The sequence below is a fragment of the Ahaetulla prasina genome, chromosome 1 (genome assembly GCF_028640845.1).
Source record: "Ahaetulla prasina isolate Xishuangbanna chromosome 1, ASM2864084v1, whole genome shotgun sequence".
Lineage (NCBI taxonomy): Eukaryota > Metazoa > Chordata > Lepidosauria > Squamata > Colubridae > Ahaetulla > Ahaetulla prasina.
The window spans coordinates 349,623,127-349,645,888 of record NC_080539.1 but is presented as its reverse complement, the minus strand read 5'-3'; the positions used below and the strand labels follow the sequence as shown (position 1 = coordinate 349,645,888).

General features: G+C 39.4%; 1 protein-coding gene across 2 annotated transcripts; it reads left to right on the top strand.

The window, feature by feature from the left end:
• The first annotated feature begins 1,773 nt into the window (after window positions 1-1,773).
• MAPK1IP1L (mitogen-activated protein kinase 1 interacting protein 1 like) lies at window positions 1,774-17,711 on the top strand. 2 transcript variants are annotated; one of them, XM_058163030.1, is made up of 5 exons: window positions 1,774-1,949; window positions 2,492-2,517; window positions 11,076-11,104; window positions 11,843-12,541; window positions 14,386-17,711. In XM_058163030.1, exons 3-5 carry the CDS (start codon window positions 11,081-11,083, stop codon window positions 14,395-14,397), a joined length of 735 nt encoding a protein of 244 aa, XP_058019013.1. In that variant the 5' UTR covers window positions 1,774-1,949; window positions 2,492-2,517; window positions 11,076-11,080; the 3' UTR covers window positions 14,398-17,711. The 2 variants fall into 2 exon arrangements, with proteins under 2 accessions (XP_058019013.1, XP_058019012.1); XM_058163029.1 differs by lacking the exon at window positions 2,492-2,517 and having other exon boundaries at window positions 1,778-1,949.
• Window positions 17,712-22,762: the final 5,051 nt, after the last annotated feature.

Genomic DNA, 22,762 nt, shown 5'->3' with positions numbered 1-22,762 from the left:
AGGTGGTTCTGTTGATGAATTGCAGTATAATCATACTATCCTCTACTACTGTGGTAGGCCCTCCTAAGTTTTTATGACCTAGTATTCTCAAAAAGTGGTTTGTATGTTATTGTGGATTCTTTTTGACAGATGGTGCCAGCACCACCTAGACTAGAGGATAAATAGGTCCCTTGAAGTACAAATATACTTCAAGATACATATTCCTATTTTAAATATTTGTATCTTAAAAAGTTTGTTTTGTTTTCTTATTCCTGCAAATCATTTTTAGTTTTGAGGGGTCCTTGGTGCTCTCTGAGCTTGGTTGTTTTCTTGCAGACATTTCAATTATCAAACTAGATAACATCAGCAGTGATGTTACCTAGTTTGGGTCATGAAACATCTGCAGGAACTATTCAATTTTATTTTATCATTCTATAGTCTATCCAAGAATGTTAAAAAACTATAAAGCTATAGGGTTAGACAACATAATGGAAAAATACCATGTTTCCCCAAAAATAAGCCCTCCCCTGAAAATAAGCCCTTCCCCAAAAATAATCCCTTCCTGAAAATATTTAACTGCATGCGCAGCCGGCCCCCACCATTTCTTCTGGTTAGGGTTAGGGAGACAGAGCTGGAAATCAAGTAAGATGGCAAGAGGATCCCCGTCTTGCTCCACGTACCCCAAAACAATAGGAACTCCCTGAAAATAAGGCCAAGCGCTTATTTCAGTGTACAAAAAAATATAAGACAAAGGTGCTTTACTGAGCAACATGGTATATGCAGTACAATGCAGTGAGCCATGTGCAGATCCGTATATTGGGGAAACAAAACAACCACTTCATAAGTGCATGGCACAACATAGGAAAACAAATCCATCAGGACTAGATTCAGCATTCCATCTGCATTTAAAAGACAAAGGCCACCCTTTTGAAGACAGCAACGTCCACATTTTGGACAAAGAGGACCGCTCTTTGTGGGGTCAAAGAGGCCATCTATGTCAAAATTGAACAGCCCTCTCTCAACAGATGGGGATGGATAGGACATCATACATCTTCAATATGTCCTTTCAGCAGTTCCAAAAAGGCTCCACTTGCCCATTTGCACCGCTCAGGTGACCCTGACACAGATAAACCTCCAGGTGGGCCTTAACAATAATAATAATAATAATAATAATAATAATAATAATAATAATAATAATAATAATAATAATAATAATAATAATAATAATAATAATAATTTAATTTTTATACCGCCCTTCTCCCGAAGGACTCAGGGCGGTGAACAGGCAGATAAAATAATACAATACATTACAATAAAAACACTATTTAAGAAACTCCCTAAAAGAATCCAAATGACCAGCTGTCTGCAAGGAGTATAAATCCTTCTATTTCCCACCATTCAGTCAGAGCTGAAGAAGCTTCTTGGATGAGAAGCAAAACGTCTTCAAAGAAAAACCCAGAAAGTCCAGTTGCCTCTTGAAAAAAAGCACCTTTGGGAACCTAAACGTGTAGTTTCCTCCTCCCACCACTAGGAGATGCTGTGGGGCGGGAGGGAAGACACCGCCTTTTAAGGAGGAGGAAGAAGGCCGCGCACCTGGAGGATGATAAGGGATCGTCACGTGCCCAACCCCAAGCCTATTTGGGCCGCGGGAAGAGCTAAGGCTCGGGAATGGAAGGTTGAGATCACGTGCTCTCTCGATCCGTCCAATAGAGTCGCGTTAAGCCTGTTAGGTGGCGATCTTGTCACGTGATCAGGGTTTCCCCCTCCCGTTTCCCGTCTTCCCTCTCTCCCCAGGAAGGCGGATGCCGTGATAAAGTGAAAATAACGCTCACTTCCGCTTGGTTGAGAAGAGAGAGAGAGAGAGAGGAGGGAGGGAGGAAGGAACAAACAAACAAGCGAGCGAACGAGCAAGCAAGGATCGGCGGCCGTGGTGGTGTCCTTCTGTCGTCAAGCTCCCTCAGCGCGGCCAGGTAAGTGGACGCGGCCTGGCCTTGGCCTTTGCCTTCTTTCTGTCTGGCGTTTGGGCTGAACGGGGGAGGGAGGAGAAGGAGGCCTCGCTCTCCTTTTAAACCTCTTGGGTCGCCTCTAAACGGACACAGTTTGCCCGTTTTTTCCCTCCGGTTCACGCGGAAGCGCCCGCGGGTTTCCCGAGGAGTGGGCTTTCCGCGCGGCCTTCGCTTCAGGTAAGTTGCAGCGTTAGAGCGGCTACAGAAAGGGCCCCAAAAGGCGTTAAGTTGAAGGGGTCAAAGAGCTGCTTGTCCACACCTGGCTAACAAACACACCGCGCTACCTTGGAGGAGCTGCTGCTGTTTTAATCGGGCTGCTTCACCCGTAACGTGGGGAGGAAACTGAATGAGGAGGGCGATTATTTTGCTGGGTACTTCTAAGGCTCATATAGACCTATCTAAAGCTGTGAGTTAGGCTTTTGTACTTATTTGTACCTTATGACTATCATTAAGTGTTGTACTTTATGATTCCTGACGAATGTATCTTTTCTTTTATGTACTCCTAGAGCATATGCACCAAGACACATTCCTTGTAAGTTCAATTACATTTGGCCAATAAAAAAATTATGTTCTGTTCTGTTCTGTTCTATTCTAATGTATCTTTTCTTTTTATGTATACTGAGAGCGTATGCACCAAGACAAATTCCTTGTGTGTCCAATTACATTTGGCCAATAAAAAATTCTATTCTATTCTTTCTATTCTAGACTAAGGTATCTTTTCTTTTTATGTACACTGAGAGTGTATGCACCAAGACAAATTCCTTCTGTGTCTAATCACACTTGGCCAATAAAGAATTCTATTCTATTCTATTCTTTCTATTCTAGGCTAATGTATCTTTTCTTTTTATGCGCACTAAGAGTGTATGCACCAAGACAAATTCCTTCTGTGTCTAATCACACTTGGCCAATAAAGTGTGATTATATTTCTATTCTATTCTGTTCTGTTCTATTTTGTTCTATTCTTAACGAATGTATCTTTTCTTTTTATGTACACCAAGAGTGTATGCACCAAAGACAAATTCCTTCTGTGTCCAATCACACTTGGCCAATAAAGAATTCTATTCTATTCTATTTTGCAGCAGTGACTTGGTTCATGCACTATCCTACACTTTTAGTGCATTGCATAGGTAACTGGGATATTGTGCTTTCTAAACTCGTGACTCAGTTAATGGGGGTGACTCCCAAACACTTTCTTTGTGCTGTCTTTAAGCACTTTGAGATTGCTGGTTCTGTGCAACATGACTTTCCTTTGATTCTGGGGTTTGAAAATGTAAGTCTTTTGCTATTCCGAGGCCCAGTAATCTCATTCAGATTCTTAACGAGCCCTAAAAGATGCTCATCCAAATAGTGGGAATTTATGATGTCCTCAGTAAAGGAAATAAATTATATTTTGGAATTTCCTGATGTCATGTCAAAGATGATGAAATCATGGAACACCACCACTTGCAGAACACAAAACTACATTCCTGAAGTTTGAGTATTTAGGCAAAGGTACATTGCTTGACCTTGCCATTCTGAAGGTACAGATTGAAAAATATTTTGGATGGAAAATGAAACATTTTTAGAATTGATCAAGACAAGAAAATGCTGCCAAGTGTAATTTAATACTCCATAAAATAAGGATTATTTGAGTGGGTTCACACCAACTCACAATATTGTTATGTAGTGTATTGTACAAATCCAAGGTATTAGGCTAATTCAGTAAATTATGGTTCTCTTAATAGAATGGGATAAACTGGGATAAAATATTGTGCAAATATGGCCTTCCTATTGTGAAAAGTATCTTTTAAAGTTCTGGCTACAGTTGAAAGTGATTTACTAAACTATGTTTGTTCAAATTAGGTATTTTAGGAAGAAAGCTGGATTTTAGCTCTGAAATACAGGGTTGTCATATCTGGACCACAAAATTCCAGATGGCTGCTAAATAGCAGCAGAGATTATTCTATATCTCTCCTATATCTTGTAATTTGTCTGGATACTTTAAACCAAGTGTTGGAAGAAATATCCATCTGGGTTCAGTTCCAAGTGGGGACAAAGACACTGGAAACATGGAGGCTGCTTGGAAAGATGGTTTAATGGTGGTCAGGATCACATGGCTTGAGATCCTGAACAGAAAAGGGGCCGAGATCCTGTGTGCTCCCTGGCTTTATGCTTTTTTTGAGCTTTGAACTTTCTGGGGCACAGGAAGAGTATCCTGATTGGTTGTCAGACTCCCAGGGGGTGGGAGTCTTAGCTAACATTGTAGGTTGTCCCTCAAGCTTGCCTGAGCCTTGCTGGCTGATGTAATCTTCCCAGGTGCCATGTGGTGAGATGGGTAGAGGCTAATCCTATCATGTCCTGAGGACCATGTCTTAATCCCATCACCCTGGAGCTGAAGGTCTTCTGTGTTGTAGATAAGATGTCTTTTGTCTTTCTGGGGCTATTAACAAAGGTGGGGGCCGCTTTCCAAGAGCATGTTTCTCCTTTTCTCATCCAGGAAGGTATAATATTCTGCTTTTTAAAATATTTCCTAGAATATTTCATTCTTCTAGGAGGGGGGTGGGTGCTAAATTCCTACACAAGCTTTAACAGCTCTGGTGAAGTTTAGAGAAATTCTTTGTCACATTCTTCTGTGGTGTTTTTAGAAGAACAGGTTTCTTTTGTAAGAGTAAATCAGAACCAGATTTCTCAGACTAGGCTGAGAAAACTGGGAACATATACATATTTTCAAGAGACTGAACTACCTGGTATCTCTACATTATATATTTGAGCTGCTTTAGAGAAGGAGTGTATTTTAGAATCAGAGTTGGAAGAGACCATCAGATCTGCCCAGTGCAACAATTTGAATCACAGCATCCTGAATTGTCGAGCTTCCACTTGAGAGAACCTCACTCTTCTGGGCAACTTCTGTTATTGAGCTACTCTTACTATTAGAAAAGGGTTTTTTGTCTGACATTCAATTGGAATCAGTGTTCTGTTACTTGAATCCACTTTTACCTATTCTTTAGTTTGAAATGAAAGTGAACAAATCTTGACTTTCTCATTGAAATCCTGCCAGGAATGTAAGAGTGCCATCATCCTCAATTTTCTTTTTGCAAAATTAAAGACAGTATACCAGCTTCTTCAACCTCTTTATAGGGTTAAGTTCTAGTCCTCTAATAATTGTTCTCTGCCTGAACCTGTTTCAATTTCTTTGTAACCTCTTTAAAGTGTCATTCCCAGAATTGCACACACTTAAGATAGGGCCTGACTAAAGTCAAATAAGTTAGAGCATTAGCGTCCAGTGATTTTGAAATTATCATCATCATCTTTGATTCTTTCCACATACAGCAATTATATTTAAGTTGAAACAGCCTAAAACTGCTTGCCAAGAACTGCTGGAACTTTACTGCAGGATATATTACACATGGTCCTCAGTTACTGACTACTCATTCACAATTGTTCAAACTTACAATGGAGATAAACAAGTGGTACTTACAACTGGTCCTTGAAGTTCCAGCCATTGCAGTGCCCCCACAGTCAAGTAATTGCAGTTGGGGTGCTTGGCAACCAGCTGACATTTCCAACTGTTGCAATATCTTACAGTAATTTGATTGTGATTTGCAACCTTCCCTGCCCACAAGCAGTCAATGGGGAAGCCAGCAGGAAGTCATAAGTGTCAGGCACGAACAACCAGGCCCACACTTGAAGAATTGAATTAACTTTTATTGCTCAAGCTATACATAGGAATCTTCTCAGACTAATGATTTGCACCTGGTCAGTCTACATAAGATTTAATGGCATTCAAGAGGGCTCGGATTTCACCCTCCATAAGGATTCTAGACTAAGTCCCCATTTGACACCCACCCCACCCCCATTCAGCCACTTTCCTTCCTACATAAGTCATGGTCACATGAGCTCCTTTTTTTAACAACTTGCAGTGATTTGCTTAACAGTAACAAGGAACTGCCAGAACCGCCATTGCCAAAGTGATGCAGTTACACCATGTGCTTTACGTCTGAATTGCTTAATAAATTCTGATTGCAATTACTGTTATTAGGTGAGGACTATGTATAATGGAATCTTGAAAGCTTCGTAGAATTTTGTTCTCATCTCCTTTTCATGGCTGAGTGCTGTTCACATAACTTCTCTAGCATTTCTTCTTCAGGGTTATCTTCATATTCTTCTACAATTATTGAATTGTTCTTATTGTTGGTTGCATCAGAAATTGTCTTTCTATAATTCAAAACCTTTATTCTGCAACTTTCACAGAAATGTTTTTTTTTATGTGATACTCTTCAAGTGTTTGAAAAGTGCTATCATATCTCCCCTAAGCTGTTTGTTTTAAATTCGAAGTATATACCCAGTTCTTTCAGCCTCTTCTGATAAAGGAAAACTAAAAGGGCAGATATCAGGAAGTGATCCTTTCTTCATTAAACACACAGTTTCTGGGTTATGATCATGCCTTTTGTCCTGCCACCTGCTCCAGTTTCTTTTCATTCTTCTGAATTAGATCAGAATTTGAGATTGAATCTGACTAAAACAAAATAAAATGAAACTTTGCTTTTCACAAGAAATTATACTTGTTTCAACCTAAAATTGTGCTTGCAATCAATTTCTATTCCAAGATTTTCTTTTGCTAATATTTTTAGTAAGACATTTCCCCACTTCACATCCATGCATTTGATTTTTAAAGCAAACAACTCTGAACTTGTCTCTTTTAAAATTCATGGTAACAGTGTAATTGTTTTATTTTATTTGAATTTTATTTTATTATGCCAATTTTGTTTCTGCTGATTTCTTATGCATTCCTTGCACCTTTCAGATTTCCTGCTAATATTTTTCTATATTTTAGTACCCATCTCCTTAAGCAAAATGATGCTGCCTACACTTTAAGAATATAAGCCAGAGGGCAGTTGATCCTGCTTAACTGTGTGCTCTTTGAATTACATGGGATTTTATCAGCTAATCAATTAGCTAGTGAGAAAAATGGTATAAGATTTAGAAATAGTTTTCTTAGTTATCTTTTGTCAATCATTGGGAAAATAAAAATATGTTCTAGAACAGTGGTCCCCAACCTTTCCACCTTGGTGGCCAGGTATGTGTGTGTGTGTGTGTGTGAGAGAGAGAGAGAGAGAGAGAGTGGGGGTGTACGCATCCTTTACTTGTGCGAATGGAGGCGGAGGGCACTTAAGCTTACATACAAAGTTCCACTCGTATGAGCCCAACTTCCCCACGTGCGCTTGTCCATTGCTTGCGCGGCCTGGTTTCGAACAAGCCATGCGCCACAGCCCAGGGGTTGGGGACCTCTATTCTAGAAGTTCTGATTACACCAGAGTTTTTGGGGTTGCTAAATATGGTGCCACTGTGATCAGAGCAAAATCATTATTTATTATAATAGTAATCTTTAAGGGATTTATAGGACATTGAACTTCCAGGGGAAAAAATAGAGGACTGAAGGCAGCTTTGCTTTTAGCGGAGCCAATAACCGCAGCAGAACAAGGTGCCAACAACCAGATTGGTATCTTGAAATTCCTGTCTGGATAATCCCACTCCACAGAAGCACCCTGTGAAGAGACCATAAAACAGCAGCCTCTGGCAAATTTTATTGCAGTGATTCACTTAACAACTGTGTTGTTTATCAATGGAAATTTTGGGCTCAATTGTGGTCGTAGGTCAAGGACTACCTATACTAAGCCAATAAAATGGCATGCTTTTAAATGGGGAAGTCAGCTTTGCTTAAGGCCTGGTTTGGAGCCTTCAAATGGACATTGTGTTTACAGAGTTTTCTGGAAATCGCTTGTTAACTGGTTTTGGGGTTTTTTTGGATATTAACAACCTTCAGAACAACAGATTTCATTACAGTGGGTGATTCCCCTTCAGTTCTCAGCTAAAGAAATTCCATATGCATTTAAGGACTTGACTTTCTTTTTACTTTCAAATAAACAGCAAAAGGGTGATTAAACAGTGATTTTTGAAAAATTATAACCAAACCAAGGGCCACATGGGTTGGAAATAAATTTTAAAATTAATTATAAGAATCCTTCCTATGGGTTATTTAAAATCCAATTAAACATATAGGAAGATTTTGAATCTAAAAGGTAAGAAATCTTCCTGTGGGAAAAATGTATTTTTTTAAAAAAATTTCTCTCTGCAGTTTTTCTTTTATAGTTTCCTTGGTTTGTATTTGTTATCTCTATATCTGCCAATTTTAATATAAATTATTAAAATAAGGTGTTTATAGAACATTAATTGTACAGTGTGTTAAATATTGTGTTTAGGCGTTTAATATGTTTAATAGAACTGAGCTACTTGTGGGATTATCTTCTCCTAAGAACACCCATTCCACAAACCCCCATAGGGCAGGCATATTACAGGTTCCCACTTTTAAACATTATCATCTTATTGAAGTTAGGAAACATGTTTTCAATGGCTGCCCTTGTATTCTAGAACAGGGTCTGCAACCTTGGCAACTTTAAGACTTGTGGACTTCACCTCTGGAAGTTGAAGTCCACAAGTCTTAAAGTTGCCAAGGTTGCAGACCCATGTTCTAGAACAATCCACCTCTGATATATGAACTCTACTTGCCTTTAGGAAAGCCATTTAAAAAGCCTCTTTTTGATAATGAAATAACCAAAATAGATTCCACTAAGCACCATTCAAGTTTTTAGTGGAATCTCTTGGCTATTTCACTATCACATTTGGCTGCCATTTTACATGCTACAACTTTGCTCTTTTTTTTAATGCTGTATTTTTGTTGTTACTGTATACTTTTGTTTACGCTACTAGAATCCCAGTTTGAGTTGGGTGGGCTTACAAATACATTAAATAAATAAGTAAAGTGTTTTTATATTGATGTAAGCTGCCTCGAGTTGCCATGAATAGGTGGCAATATAAATTTTCTAAAATAAATATATAATATAAAATAGTATCGATATTGAAACATTTTAAATTGATAATTGGTTCCATCAATTGAGAGAATTCAGTTTATGGTCATTATACTGTCTTCACCTGTTTGTATATGCTTGGCTAATTCAAGCTGTTTCTTCAGAGTCCTGTTACGTTCTGCCATAAAATAGTATATTCAAAGAAATTATGCAGGCAGTATAGTATGATGGCTCTCCATATACCTCTTGATCAGTTACTTGAGCTTCAGTATTGCTGTCTTCTCTTTGTGTATAGTATTGCCTGTTTCTAGGATTCCTCCTGAAGGTGAGATAAGCAAGAACCTTTATGCCATTTTTGGTCACAGCTAAGTCTTAACCTAGGTTTAATAAGCAGCAAGCAAGAGCCATCTGGTTATATTTATCTTTCCCCATTCCTAGCCTAGGTATGGTGTCAACAATGATGTTTAGTAGAGTACTAGCTATTGCCGCTGAAAAAAATTCTGTTTTTAGCTTTTCCATAACTGACTGGCAGAGTAATTTTTTTGCCAGCATGTGTCTTTTAGAATGATACAGCTGAGGCCATTGGTTTTCTCTTTCAGCACAGGAAGCCAAAGCCAGATTCGGTAGAATTCCTAAGTGCATATTGAAGTGGGGAGGGAGGAGTTTCTCTCATGCCCGAAAATGACAGAAGCAGATTTTAGCATTACTGGTTAACCTTGATATTTGGCATATGGTTTGTGTGGCTGAATTGCAGGTAGTCTTCAACTTACTACCACAATTGGAACTGGAATCTTTGCCGCTAAGTCATGTAGCCATTAAGTGAGCATGCCTGATTTTATGACATTTTTTGCAAGGGTCATTAAGTGAATCCAGCTTCCCCATTCACTTTGCCGAAGCCCTCTGGGAAGATCACAAATGGTGACCACATGACCCTGTGACTCTGCAACCATCATAAATACATACTGGTTGCCAAGCAACCAAATTCTGATTACATGGCTCCTGGGATGCTATTAATGGTCATAAGTGTGAGAACCAATCATAAGTCACTTTTCCGGCCCCATTATAACTTTGAACAGTCGTTAAGTGAATTGTAAGTTGAGGCCTACCTATAACACATTTGAGATTTAATAACTAAAGTTGGGAAAATGTGAATAATGCCAGCTGCAATAAAGATATCTGAGGACAAAATTTTTCTGTGGGAGCCCTTCTTTACATATGTTTCATTATGCCGTCAATTTATATTGGCTCAGGAGCTTCATACAGGCAGGCAGATCTTTGAATTGTGATGTTTTGTAGAGCCATTCAGGAAGATCAAAACAGAATGTTTTGGAGGTTTTAGAGACATCCAGCAGGTTTTGCTGATGCTTCATGTCACATTATTGCTCTCTTAAGAAAATGGAATCACCATTCAACAGGCAAAATTCTTGTGTTTGACAGACGAAGGTTTGTTCTTTGACAAACCCTTTCTTTTCCTCTTTTATCAAATTCTGTCATGACCTCCAACTTCAGTCAGAATCCTTCATCTAAGCCAGTGGTAGTCAACTTGGTCCCTACCGCCCACTAGTGGGCATTCCAGCTTTCATGGTGGGTGGTAGGGGTTTTGTCCAATATTGAAGCATTTTCCTTTTTTTAATTTAATTGACTTTTTTAAAAAAAATCATAGCATTATTTAAAAACATTTTCATTAGGGTTCCATAAAATTCCCCGTGACAATTTAAATTTATGAAAATATACTATTTGTATCGCCCGTGCATAAGTTTAGTTCACGTTACATAAGTGAAACTAATTGGCATTATAGTGCGACTGCAAACAAAAGAGCCTCATCCCAGAATAGCTCACGCATCTCCCCCCACACCACCCAGCTGTAAAAGACAAGCAGAGCTGGTAGCCGGCGCCCCCCCCCCCAAACCCAATCCACGATGCGCGAGAGGCATGCGCAGACGACGATACACAGTATATTACTGTGGAACCGGTGGGCGGTTAGAAAATTTTACTACTAACAGAGATACAAAAGTGGGCAGTAGGTATAAAAAGGTTGACTACCCCTGATCTAAGCAGTAAGGTGGTATCTCTCTCTGTTTTATTGTAATCATAGTCTTTATTCCTAAATTTTAGCCTATGCATGTTTCTTTAAAAGCAGACTTACAGATATGTAACTCATGACTTGCAAATGGATCTTGCAATTTTATTTTATTTTTGTATACTTAATTAGTTTATTAAACTAATTATTGTTTTTCTTTTTCAGGAAAAATGTTAGCGGCTGATGAATTTTCGGTGAGTGGTCCATTCTGTCAGCCTCATAAAGTGTAAACAGTTTGTAATAAGTAATGAAAAGAATTGAGATGTTGCTTTTTATAGAGGAAAGTCTCATTAGTATGTTAAATAGGTGAGAAGTGAAGTTTTTATGAGTTTTCATAAAGTGAGTTTTTATAAGCACTAAATAAGCAAGGATGTACCCAAAATAGAAAATATGCTTTGTTTCGAATCAGAAACAAATCATCACATTTTGGAAATTCTACTGAAGCTGTAGGTCAGACTAGTGCAAAGAAAATTTGGAATACAGGTAGTCCTTGGTTAATGACTACTCATTCAGATAATCAGAAGAGTAATAGACCCATTCCCTCAACAACACACACACACATCTTTTCCAGCATCTATCCTTCTCTGTCTCCCTCCCTGTCCCTCCCCATAGATTGATTTATTTATATTTCCTGTTTCTGAACCGCCCATTTCCCTCAGTAGATGCTACTGCCTTTCTGGCTCACCTCTGACCTTCTCATTGCTTTCCATCCCTGCCTTCAACCACTGCTGCCACTTAACCTTGCCTATGTAGCGGTTCCTTACTGAGATGGTCTCAGCATCAGGCTCCCAGCATGGCATATTCCACAGGCCTGTATACACACACACACACACACACAGCGTTCCTCATTGTCTCCAGTTTAAATAGTAGATGGGTGAGAAATTCTGGTCAGGCATTTGTCACAAATTCCCACTGATATTTTGTTTTCCCAGCTGTCCGATGCCCTGCCAGATAGTTCTCCTGCCAAGAGTTCCTCAGTGGGCAATACGAAGCCACCTCAACAGCCCAGTCAGCCTCCGCAAGCTTGGCCAACCTCCAGTCCCTGGAATAATGCACCAAGTGCTCCTCCTGCAGCTCCATCCGGTTTGCCTCCTAGCTCATCGACTTCCAACGTGCCTTTTGGACCGCCACCAACAGGAATGTATCCTTCTCTCCCCCCTGGGGCACCGGTTCCTTTTCCTCCTCCTGGTTCTACTTGTCCTCCAGGTGCTCCATATCCACCCCCTGGTCCTGCCCCACCAGGGCAATATCCACCACCAAACATGCCCTTCCCAGAGATTCCAAGGCCATATGGGGGTCCCACCGAACCAGGTGCTCCTCCTGCTGCTGTTGGAGCTTGGGGATCCATGCCCACTGGAGGGTGGGCAGCCTCAGTTGGGGGACAGTATCCTGCACCTAGTGTGCCATATCCACCTCCAGGGCCATATTCCACTCCCACTCAGACTCCAGGGGCTGCTCCTACAGTGCCATGGGGAGCTGTCCCCCCAGGACCATGGGGACCTTCGCCTCCTGCCCCATTTCCTCCGCCAACAGGATCCTATCCAGCTCCAGGGTTGTACCCAACGCCACCTAATCCTTACCAAGTGCCACCTGCGCCTGCTGGAGCACCATCCATACCTGGTGGCCCTCATGTAAGTAAGATTTTTCTTAGTTATGGTGCAACTAAACTTCAGAGACAAAGGAGTCTAGCAGTCATGCCCATTTGATGTAGTTCTTTTTTATTGCTGTGACTTCCAAGTGTTTCTGTGTGAATTTGTCTAAGGAGCCTTGGTTGGTTGCAAAACATATCTAGGATGTACATTGTTTATATGGCAAACTAAACTTCATAATTGACACATACCGTATCTTGAAACTAGGTATTTCCAGGGAAAGATCAATATCTGTGAATAAGATGGCTTCCCCTGCTGTTTAGAAATTTTCAGAAAGTTCCCAGAAAACCTTTTGAAACCATTATAGCTAAAATGATTGAGTTTGACACAGATGTAAAATAATTGGTCCCACCATCAGATTTAGCAAACTCTTAAATTGTGAGAATATTACCTTCACCCACTTGAAAAAGGAATAATTATAGGGCACTTTATAACATATGTTTAAAATAAATTATTAATCTCATTGCATCTCCACCAACAATGACTTACTCAAGCCTTTCCTACTATATAAGTGTAGTGGAGCCCAGTTAGTTCACAATAGCACCTTTTGTTAATAAAATGTCATGTAAGATACTTTTGGTATCGATGTTGATAGTTCTACCCACTGCCCAGGTAAAATTGCAAACACAAATTCTTTGTGCAATTTAAAGTAACCCTTAAAGTTTGTATGTAAAATATCTGTTGGTTTAGGGAAAAAAGCGAAAAAGATCAGGCATGGCTCTTGTTGGTAAGAAGGTTGGGATTTCTATACTAATTCTAATCTCTTCACATGGTGTGTTGTCTGGCAAAGAGACAGTGTAGGCCATAGAGAATGCCACTCTATGAGACAGTGGCATTCTCTGGCCAACAGAAGCATGCCATTTTATTGGCTTAGTATAGGTAGTCCTTGACCTACGACCACAATTGAGCCCAAATTTCCATTGATAAACAACACAGTTGTTAAGTGATTCACTGCAATTCTTAAGATACTAACATGGTTGTTAAGTGAATCTAGCTTCCCCATTGACTTCGCCTATCAGAAGGTTACAAAAGGTGATAACATGACCCTGGGACACTGCAAGCATCATAAATACATGCCGGTTGCCAGTGTTGATCACATGACCATGGAGATGCTACAATAGTCATAAGTGTGAAAAACAGTCATAAATTACTTTTTTCAGTGCTATTGTAACTGCAAACAGTCACTAAATGAATGGTTGTAAGTCGATGAGTACCTGTGCCCATTTTCCACAAGCCATTCTGTTACAAGGGAATAGCGTAGTGGCTCAGCGGTTAAGATGCTGGGCTTGTCAGCTGGAAAGCTGGCAGCCCAGGTTTGAGACCCAAGGGCCACAGTACAGGGGTAAGGTCCCGTTGTCTCCCCAGCTCCTGCCAACCTAGCAGTTCGAAAGCATGCGAGTAAATAAATAGGTACCACTTTGGTGGCACTGTAACTGCTTGGTGACATCATGCTAGCCACATGACCATGGAAATGTCTTTAGATAGCATTGACTCAATGGCCTTGAAACAGGGATGAGCAACGCCCCCTATAGTTGGCAATAACTGGCAGAGTAAAATCCATAAGGACTCCTTTATCTTTTACCTTTATTCTGTCACAAGCATCAAACATTTCTGGGCCAATCTTTGCTGTTTCCCCTTGTCAGAATTTGATGTTATTCGTTTTGACCCCATGCAAGTGATACCAGGAAGCTGCAGGTGGTTCATATAAAATGGCAATACATATCTGACACGTTCTAATTTTTCTATTTCATTACTTTTAACTAAAAAATATTTGATCTTGGAACAATAGAAACTGATTGTTTTCATGTTTATCTTTTTTTTTCTAGCCCTACCGTTGAACTTGTGGCAGGCTGATGAGGTACTGCCTCCCTACCTATTTACACAGAAAAGTTTTTAGTAATCTTTTGGAGTCTTGAAGAGCCTACCTGTGTTCTGCCAGCCCATTTGTGGTGTGAGGGAGCACTCCTCCAACGCTTATTTTGTGTGAGATGGATTAGGATAAACAAGTTGACTGCCCCAGCTCTCTAATCCTTACTCTAGTCAAGATTTTATCAAGTGACATTAGCCTAATGAGTAAGGACTAACCCTGGATCAATACTATGACTGTTTCTTAATTGCGGATTTAGAGGATTGACCTGATTGACCGACCACATCTAATTTAAATAATTTCAGTTATCTGGAGAAGCTTCTGAAGAAATGAGCTAGGCACCTTTCATCAAATTGAAGAGAAGCAAAGAACATTAATTTAAAGCAGTTCTCAGTATCAGACTTGATTTGTTTTATTTGAGAAACCTTTGTAGAGATGAACACCTGGTATTTGATGCTTAGTTCATGCAACAAACAACCTTGGGGAGCATCAGTTTGGTTTAGATGTTCAGGTAGTTCAAATAGGTATTTCTGACATGAGTTTTCCAGCTCTATTAGCCATCATATTTGTTGTGAGCCATCTAAAAATAATCTGCTTTTAAGTCTGAAGCTAAAACATTTTGAGTGAGCCTCAAAACCATTTGAAGAGTTTTGTGTGCTTCATTTCTGCAAAGCAAAATTCCTTTTAAAAAGTTTTTGCAAGAAGGGGTGGGAATTTAATCAGTATAATCTCTTCTCTGGCAGCTCCAGAGTCTTTGAAAATTAATTTGAAAACTTTACTTTCATGTGAACATCTGGTCTCGGGATAACAAACTAAACAGGAAAGTTTCTCTACTTGAGGATGTCTCTTAATGACATCCTCAAGTATGATTAGATTATTGCAATGTAATTAGTTAAAATGTATTTGATGAATATTGGCAGTAGATGCAACAATCTAGATGTACAGTTTTCTCACTTCGGTTTTGGAACGAACACCAAAAAGCCAATCCCTTGTGGAATTTCCCATGGAGGAAATATATTGGACTCATTTATCACAGTTCACAAAGAATACAACATTTCATCACTGTCTTACTGATAAGTCCATGTTCTAACAGTTGACAACTTCCTTCTGTGGTCTCCAGAAATTTGCTTAACACAGATGTCTAGCATTTATCATAAATTGGCTATTTCCAAGCTTTCTTTAGGAAATAACTTTGCAGGAGAGATTTTTAGGGAGTCCATATTCTTCCTAAGAAATAATGGACTAGCTTAATTTAGTAAGAATGGATATGATTTAGGCATGTGTCCTGTAGGGTTTGTGGAAATATTTATTTCCTCAAATCAAATGATTTTGAAAAGGCTCTTCATTTTCTTCCCCATTCCTTCTTGTCCTAGTTTAGTAAGCATTTCCCATCCCCCACCTGCATTGGTTTCATGTTATCTTCCTGTCTTTCCTCCACGGTCGGCTTCTCTTGAAGGATATTGCATCTTCCCATTAACTTTAAACCACAGAAATTTGTATGGGTGATGAGTTTAGAATTCCAGTGATCTTTGGAAATATCTCATAATTTAGCTTAAGAACTTCAGGTTGGCAAGTTTCACAAGCTAAATTATTAGTTATTTTCAGATAGCATTGATTGAGAGCTCCAGTGCTAATGAACTTTGAAGTGACATCCCATTTAACTTTGTATTATCTAAAGCAGTTATTTGAGGATAGGTGTGTTTTTCTTCATTGTAGGGGAATCCCATTTTCTCATTTTGAGTACACTGTTGATAAACGTATCTGTCTCTGAGGACATCCTCCATATGTTCCAGTTTGTACTGCATGAGATTGGCTTTAAAAAGGAATCTGCTACAATGTAGAAATATTAAAGTGAAGTATTGAGAAGTTTTGATTGTGGGAAAATACTTAGAAGCTTTGTCAGAATTCCAGTTCAGATTTGAAAAATTTAGGTATTTTCTATGTTGGCTTACAGTGAGGGAGACTAAATATGACTGACAATAAAAGTATACAAATTTGTGATACTTTGCAGAACACTGTTGAGGTGAATGCAATTATACGAAATAAATGTGGATCAAAATATAGAATAGGTTAGTATTAATTATTCTGTGTTCTGCCTACTCTATAGAAATATTAAATTTTACAAACTCCTGAAGAATGCAAAATTTTTCTAAGATGACAGAATACTTTTTTTTTTTGCTAAATCTTAAAATCAAGCTCATAGAATAGATTTGCCCCAATACAGGTTGATTTCTCCCCACCCTAAAGCTAAATTATGATAAAAAAAATAATTTTGTGTTTCTAGCTATCAGTGCAATCCCACTACAAACCTACTCAGAAGGAAATCCTATTACCTTCAGTGACTTCTATGTAAGCGGTTATAGGGTTAGAGCTATGTCAGACTGGGACCCTGCTTAAACTAGAAGCAAAAGCATTCTGGCAGGACTTCCTCCATGTTATAACTGCTGGTGGGATTGGCTGAGATTCTGGGCCGTGCACCTGAGAAAGGTTGTCAGCCATTACTCCAAATAAGGGATTGTAGCATAAGAAAACTTCAACACAACATTTTATATAGTTATAAAACTCTAAAAGTTACCTGTGCATATCATTCATATTCTGCTGCATAAGAGTTGGGAAGGCAGAAAAGACTCCATTGATAGGCCTGCAGCAGCATTTGCTCCATCCTTCGTCGCTGGAAGTTTTGCAAGCCTATTAGCTGTTTGCTTGATTTTTCTTGTGGCATAATTCCACATTCAATGCCTTGGCCCCCTTTCCACAGAAATATTCCACGAACACCTTTTCTGCCTACAAAAGACTCTGTCAGCCTTTAATTTACCTTTGATGCATCGCTTAGATGCTGGAGGCAAAGAGGACTGTAAGAAACTGCAGAGGCAGCAAAACGATATGCAGCTGACACAGTTCTGTCCTTGTATCAAGACATTTGAGGCCTGTAAGTTGCTTATGAGTGTGATGACATCATCCTGTGCACGTTATTTGCCTTTCCACGCCCCCTATAACCTGGCTGGAAATCCTTTAGTGTATTGTCCAAGAGAATACATATATACATAGGAAGAAAGGACAAGATACAATCAGATTTTTAAAACAGGCAAGCTCTGTGGTTCAAAACCCAACTAAAACAAAGCTTGCAAGTCTTGATGGGGGTTCAGCATCTCTGCTTATCTTATTCCTTCATGTTAAGAAGTTTTTTCCTTGCCATATGGAGATATTATTCCTCCAACAATGGAAGAAGACTCCCTTTCAGAAAGCAATTGTAGTTTGACGCTGTGTAGTAAAACCTTTTTAACCCTTCTGTCTCATGTGTGAGTGATTTGGGGCATGATGCTTGTTATGCAATGAAATTTGTATTGTTTCTCTAGTGTGTTCCTTGTGAGCTAAAACTGCTGAGAAGTTTGGGGTGGGTTGTTCAGCTTGTGTTTCTGGGATGTTTATTTAACTGCTTTTGTTTATGACATGGAATTATTAAGCAATCACACTTTTGAAGTATAGACCATATCACCTGCTGCTGTATTTTTTTCTTTATAGATGACAAATATTTGCTGTATGATGGTAGCGAAGAGGCTTTAAATACAGGATTTGATATTTTTTGAAAATGGTGTTACTTTTTGTATACACTTAGACATTTAGTATATTTCAAGATAAGACAGTACACACAGTACACTTCACAAAAGTTTTATTTCAGCTACTTGCCACTACAACAGGAGCTTTTACCGGTACTTATAAAGTGATTTTAATACACTTTGATTGTTGACACATCACAAAAGATTCTGGATAATTTATTTTGATTAGATGCTAAGGAAACTAAGATCTTTACCACTCCTCTTACTTTAATTCATTATGTTTCAGAAGGTGGAGGAGACAGATGGGTAATATTATAGGAGCATCCAATTCAAATTGACAAATTCAGTTTGCCAATTCAATAAAATATGTAACTTTAGACTATAAAATGGGGGAACACCAAAACATTTGAAGCTGTTTTAGTTTTTGACAGTACAAGGACAACTAATGGATCCTTTAGAGCAAAATTCAGTCAAAAAATTTCATGGGGTTTCTACTATTTCTAAAAATATTCTCCCTATACTACATCTTTTTAAGAGAGAAATAATAGGAATCAGTACAGCTCCAGATTATCCCTCAATCCTATAGTAAATTTGTGCTGTACCAATACAAAAAATGTTCAACTTTAACACTTTCTCAGACCCCTAACAATTTTTTAAAAAGTTTCTACTAAAGATTAAGGAGTGGGCTATTTCCTCTTCTAGTCTGAACAATTCTGGAAATTGCTGAACCTCTCTGGGACAACATGATCTGGATCGGTGAATTTGCATACTGTAGAGTAACTCTTAAATTGGAACATAAGCTGAATAAAAAAAATCCCTTGAATTAGGGATAACCTGATCCTACAAGTTCTCGGAGAAGAAAAGGGATCAGGATGGGTCAGAACCAGCATTCAAGAAAGTTAGAGCTCATGCCTATCCAAAGGCAAGATACCTTGACCTTAGCCAAGGATCTCCTCCACCCAGCCCCACCAATGCATCGGCATTTAAGAGGCAGCAACCAAAAGCACAATGTTGATGGCCTACAGCCAACGAGAGTCAGTAAAGTTAATCTCAAAGAAAGCCAGGGCAGATGAGAAACAGCTGTGCTTGGGTGGAGCTTGGAGCTGAGGCTGTTTAGGAAACAACAGGCAGAGATTTTCTGACATGATACGTACTTTCTGAATATTGAAAGATTTCTTCACTGACTTCTTTCTGAAATCCTGACCTTTGAGCAGTCTCCAAGACCGCTGTCTGCTTGATATGTCTAACATATACAAACTCGAGGTCATAAATGTGGATTTATGACGAGGGATAGTCCTGATAATTTGACCTTTGTCAACAGCAGATAAGCCTCTGGGAAGCCTGAACACACAGGACGAAAAAATGTTGCTGTGGAGGCTGACCTATGTTGGGAACCCCACCTGCTGGGCTGCCAGGATTTATAGTAGTACTGTGGTTTTAATTGGTACATTATTTATTCTGAGCGCAGTACAAGACTTATTTATCCCGCACACAAGCAAACTTTTAAGGATAGTTGAACTAAGAGTGTGACTGGCCTAACGTCCCCAATGAGTTTCTGTGTTTAATGGTGGACTCAAGTAGCATCTCAACATCAGCAGCATATAGAACAAAATCAATTATGAATCCTATGCACATCAGCTCTGGAAAGCAGCGCTACTTACACTTGAGTTGCTAAAATCAAGCCAACAACTTAAAATATATTGGATACGCTAAAATGAGCTAAATAAGTTTCTATAGATTCCAGTTCTATCAGGTGTAACAATGGTTTGCAGTTATTTATTGTTCACATTTATAACGTTCCACAATCCAACAGGTCTCAGTGATTTTATAGGAATATGCAAACAACTAAAATACCCACAGTCTGTTTAACAATGCTTAATAAAATGAAAAGAAATAGGTATAACATTCAAACAGTCTTCTGAAGGAAGTTTTTAGATGGTTCTAGTGGGCAGCTAAAGTTGGAGTTAATCTGAAATGTACAAGGAGGCTATTTCAGAGGATTGGTGCTGCTATAGAAAAGCCGTACTTTCAAACTTCCCAAAAGCAAATCCTCTATCCCTGCTGAAACTGAGGAACTACTAGCTACTTTCTCCAACAAGATCAAATTGATCAGGGCCAGTTCCAGTGGCAAATGGTCCTGAAGATAACCTGGGCCAAACCATAAAAGGCTTTATAAGTTAAAGCCGGCTTTTAAAATCCTCCAGGAGTCCAGAGGAAGCCAATGCAGGGGTACGTATTCCCATAGCAAAGGTATCATCTGCTCCCACCAGCAAGTATGGGGTAATATGATGTAATTCTGGGTGGTCTTTAAAGGCAGCCCCAAGGAAAATACATTGCAACAGTCCAGTAATATTCTAGTAGCATTACATCCATGAATTTATTGTATATAAATCTCAACTGATTAACATATAAATCTACACTTGGGACCAGAATTTCTATTGCTATAAGCAAGGTGAGTGAGTCATGTCTGATTTTATAACCTTTTTTTGTCATGTTTAAGAGAATCACAGTAGTTATAAAGTGAACCAATGCAGTCATTAAATGAAACCAACTTCCCCCTTGACTGCTTGTTTGAAGCTGGCTGGGAAGGTTGCAAATGATAATCATATGACCCTGGAATGCTGCCACCATTGTAAAGAGATGCTAGGTGCCAAGCAGCTGAATTTTAATCACATGATCATGGTGTGTGTGTGTGTGCAATAATCTTAAGTGTGACTTCGTAACTTCAGTGTAACTTTGCTAACTAAACATGGTTGTAAAGCGAGGACTATCTTGCCTTTTAAACTACAAGTGCAGTTTCATGGTTCAGCCAGAAGAGAGCACTGTTTTTCAACAAACGTCCCACTTCATTCATTCTGCAGACTTGGAGATATCTGAAAAGATATCCCATGGAGGAGTATTAATATAGTTCTTCATTCTATGTCCAGCACATGGAAATATAAGTCAGATTCCTAATAGCAAGAAGAGTCAGAAAGTACAACTAGTTTCCCTGTGGGGTAATGGTTTCTTTTCATTGAAAATATTAAATACAAACTGGGCGGCCATCTGGCTTTAATTTGGATTCCAGCAATGGGCGAAGACTTTCATTGAATGGCCTAGAGATGGTTCCTTCCAGTGATGTAACTGCATGAATTCCAAACTATTAAGGCCAATAGCTGGAGATCAGGAGAAACCGTCCCAACACAGCTGGAGAGCACAAGGTGGGAAAGGATGGAGTAACAATGTTAAATAAAAAGTCCTTAAGGTAATTCAGTCAAACTGAAGTGAATCATTATAGAATAGAATAGAATAGAATAGAATTTTTATTGGCCAAGTGTGATTGGACACACAAGGAATTTGTCTTGGTGCATATGCTCTCTTATTTTCCAGCTACAATCTTTTTAACTATTGGAAGGGACCTTGGAGATCTTCTAGTCCAGCCCTCTACTCAAGCAGGAGACTATGCCAGTGATGGCTAACCTTTTTGCCATCGCGTGCCAAAAGCGAGGGGTATGTGGGTGGGACTGGAAATTGGCAAATGGGTCGTTTCTGGTCTCCTCGGGGGGGTGGGGGGAAGGCCGTTTTCACCCTCTCCAGGCTCCTAGAAAGGCTCTGGAGCCTAGGGAGGCTGAAAAACGGACTTTCCCCACCCCCACCCCCGGAGGCCGGATACAGCCTGTTTACTGACTTCTGGTGGGGCCAGAAGGCCCAAAAATTAGCTGGCAGGCGCGCACATGCATGTCAGAGCTGAGCTCACATGCCCACCAATATGCCATAGGTTCGCCATCACCGCTCTATACCATTTCAGGCAAATGGTTGTCTAATCTCTTCTTAAAAACTTCCAGTGTTAGAGCACCCACAACTTCAGAAGGCAAGCTGTATCATGATTAATTGACCTGACTGTCAGAAAATTTCTCATTTCTATGTTGGTTCTCTCCTTGATTAGTTTCCATCTATTGCCTCTTGCTCTGCCTTCAGGTGCTTTGGAGAATAGGTTCATCCTCTCTTTTTTGTGGCAACCCCTTAGATATTGGAAAACTGCTATCATGTCACCCCTAGTCCTTCTGTTCATTAGACTAGACCAGGAGTCTGCAAACTTGGCTCTTTTAAGACTTTTAAGACTCCCAGAGTTGGAAGTCCACAAGTCTTAAAAGAGCCAAGTTTGCAGACCCCTGGACTAGATATACCCAGTTCCTGCAACTGTTCTTTATATGTTTCAGCCCTCAGTTCCCTACTCTTTGTTGCTCTTCTCTGCACTCTTTCTAGAGTTTCAACATCTTTTTTTATACTGTGGCAACCAAAACTGGACACAAGATTCCAAGAGTGGTCTTGTCTGTAAAAAGGAGATACTGTAATAATACCAATTTTTACAATTTTTACAATTTTTACTTTGGTCTCTAGCCACAGTCATCCCTATCTTCAAAAAAGGAGATCCCAGCCTAGTTGAAAATTACAAACCAAACTCTCTATGCTGCATCACCTGCAAAGTAATGGAATCTATCATCAACCAATCCATTACCCTCCACCTAGAAACAAACAACCTACTCTCTAATAAACAATTTGGTTTCAGAAAAAAATTATCATGTAACTTACAACTTCTTCACTGCAAAAACATATGGACTACTAATCTTGATCAAGGCAAAGCAATAGATGCAATCTACATAGACTTCTGCAAAGCTTTTGACTCAGTAGTACTCAGCTTCTCCTAAAACTAAAATCCTACGGTATTTCAGGACCTCTTCACAATTGGATAACTGCTTTCCTGTCAAACAGACAACAAGTGGTCAAAATTGGCAATTC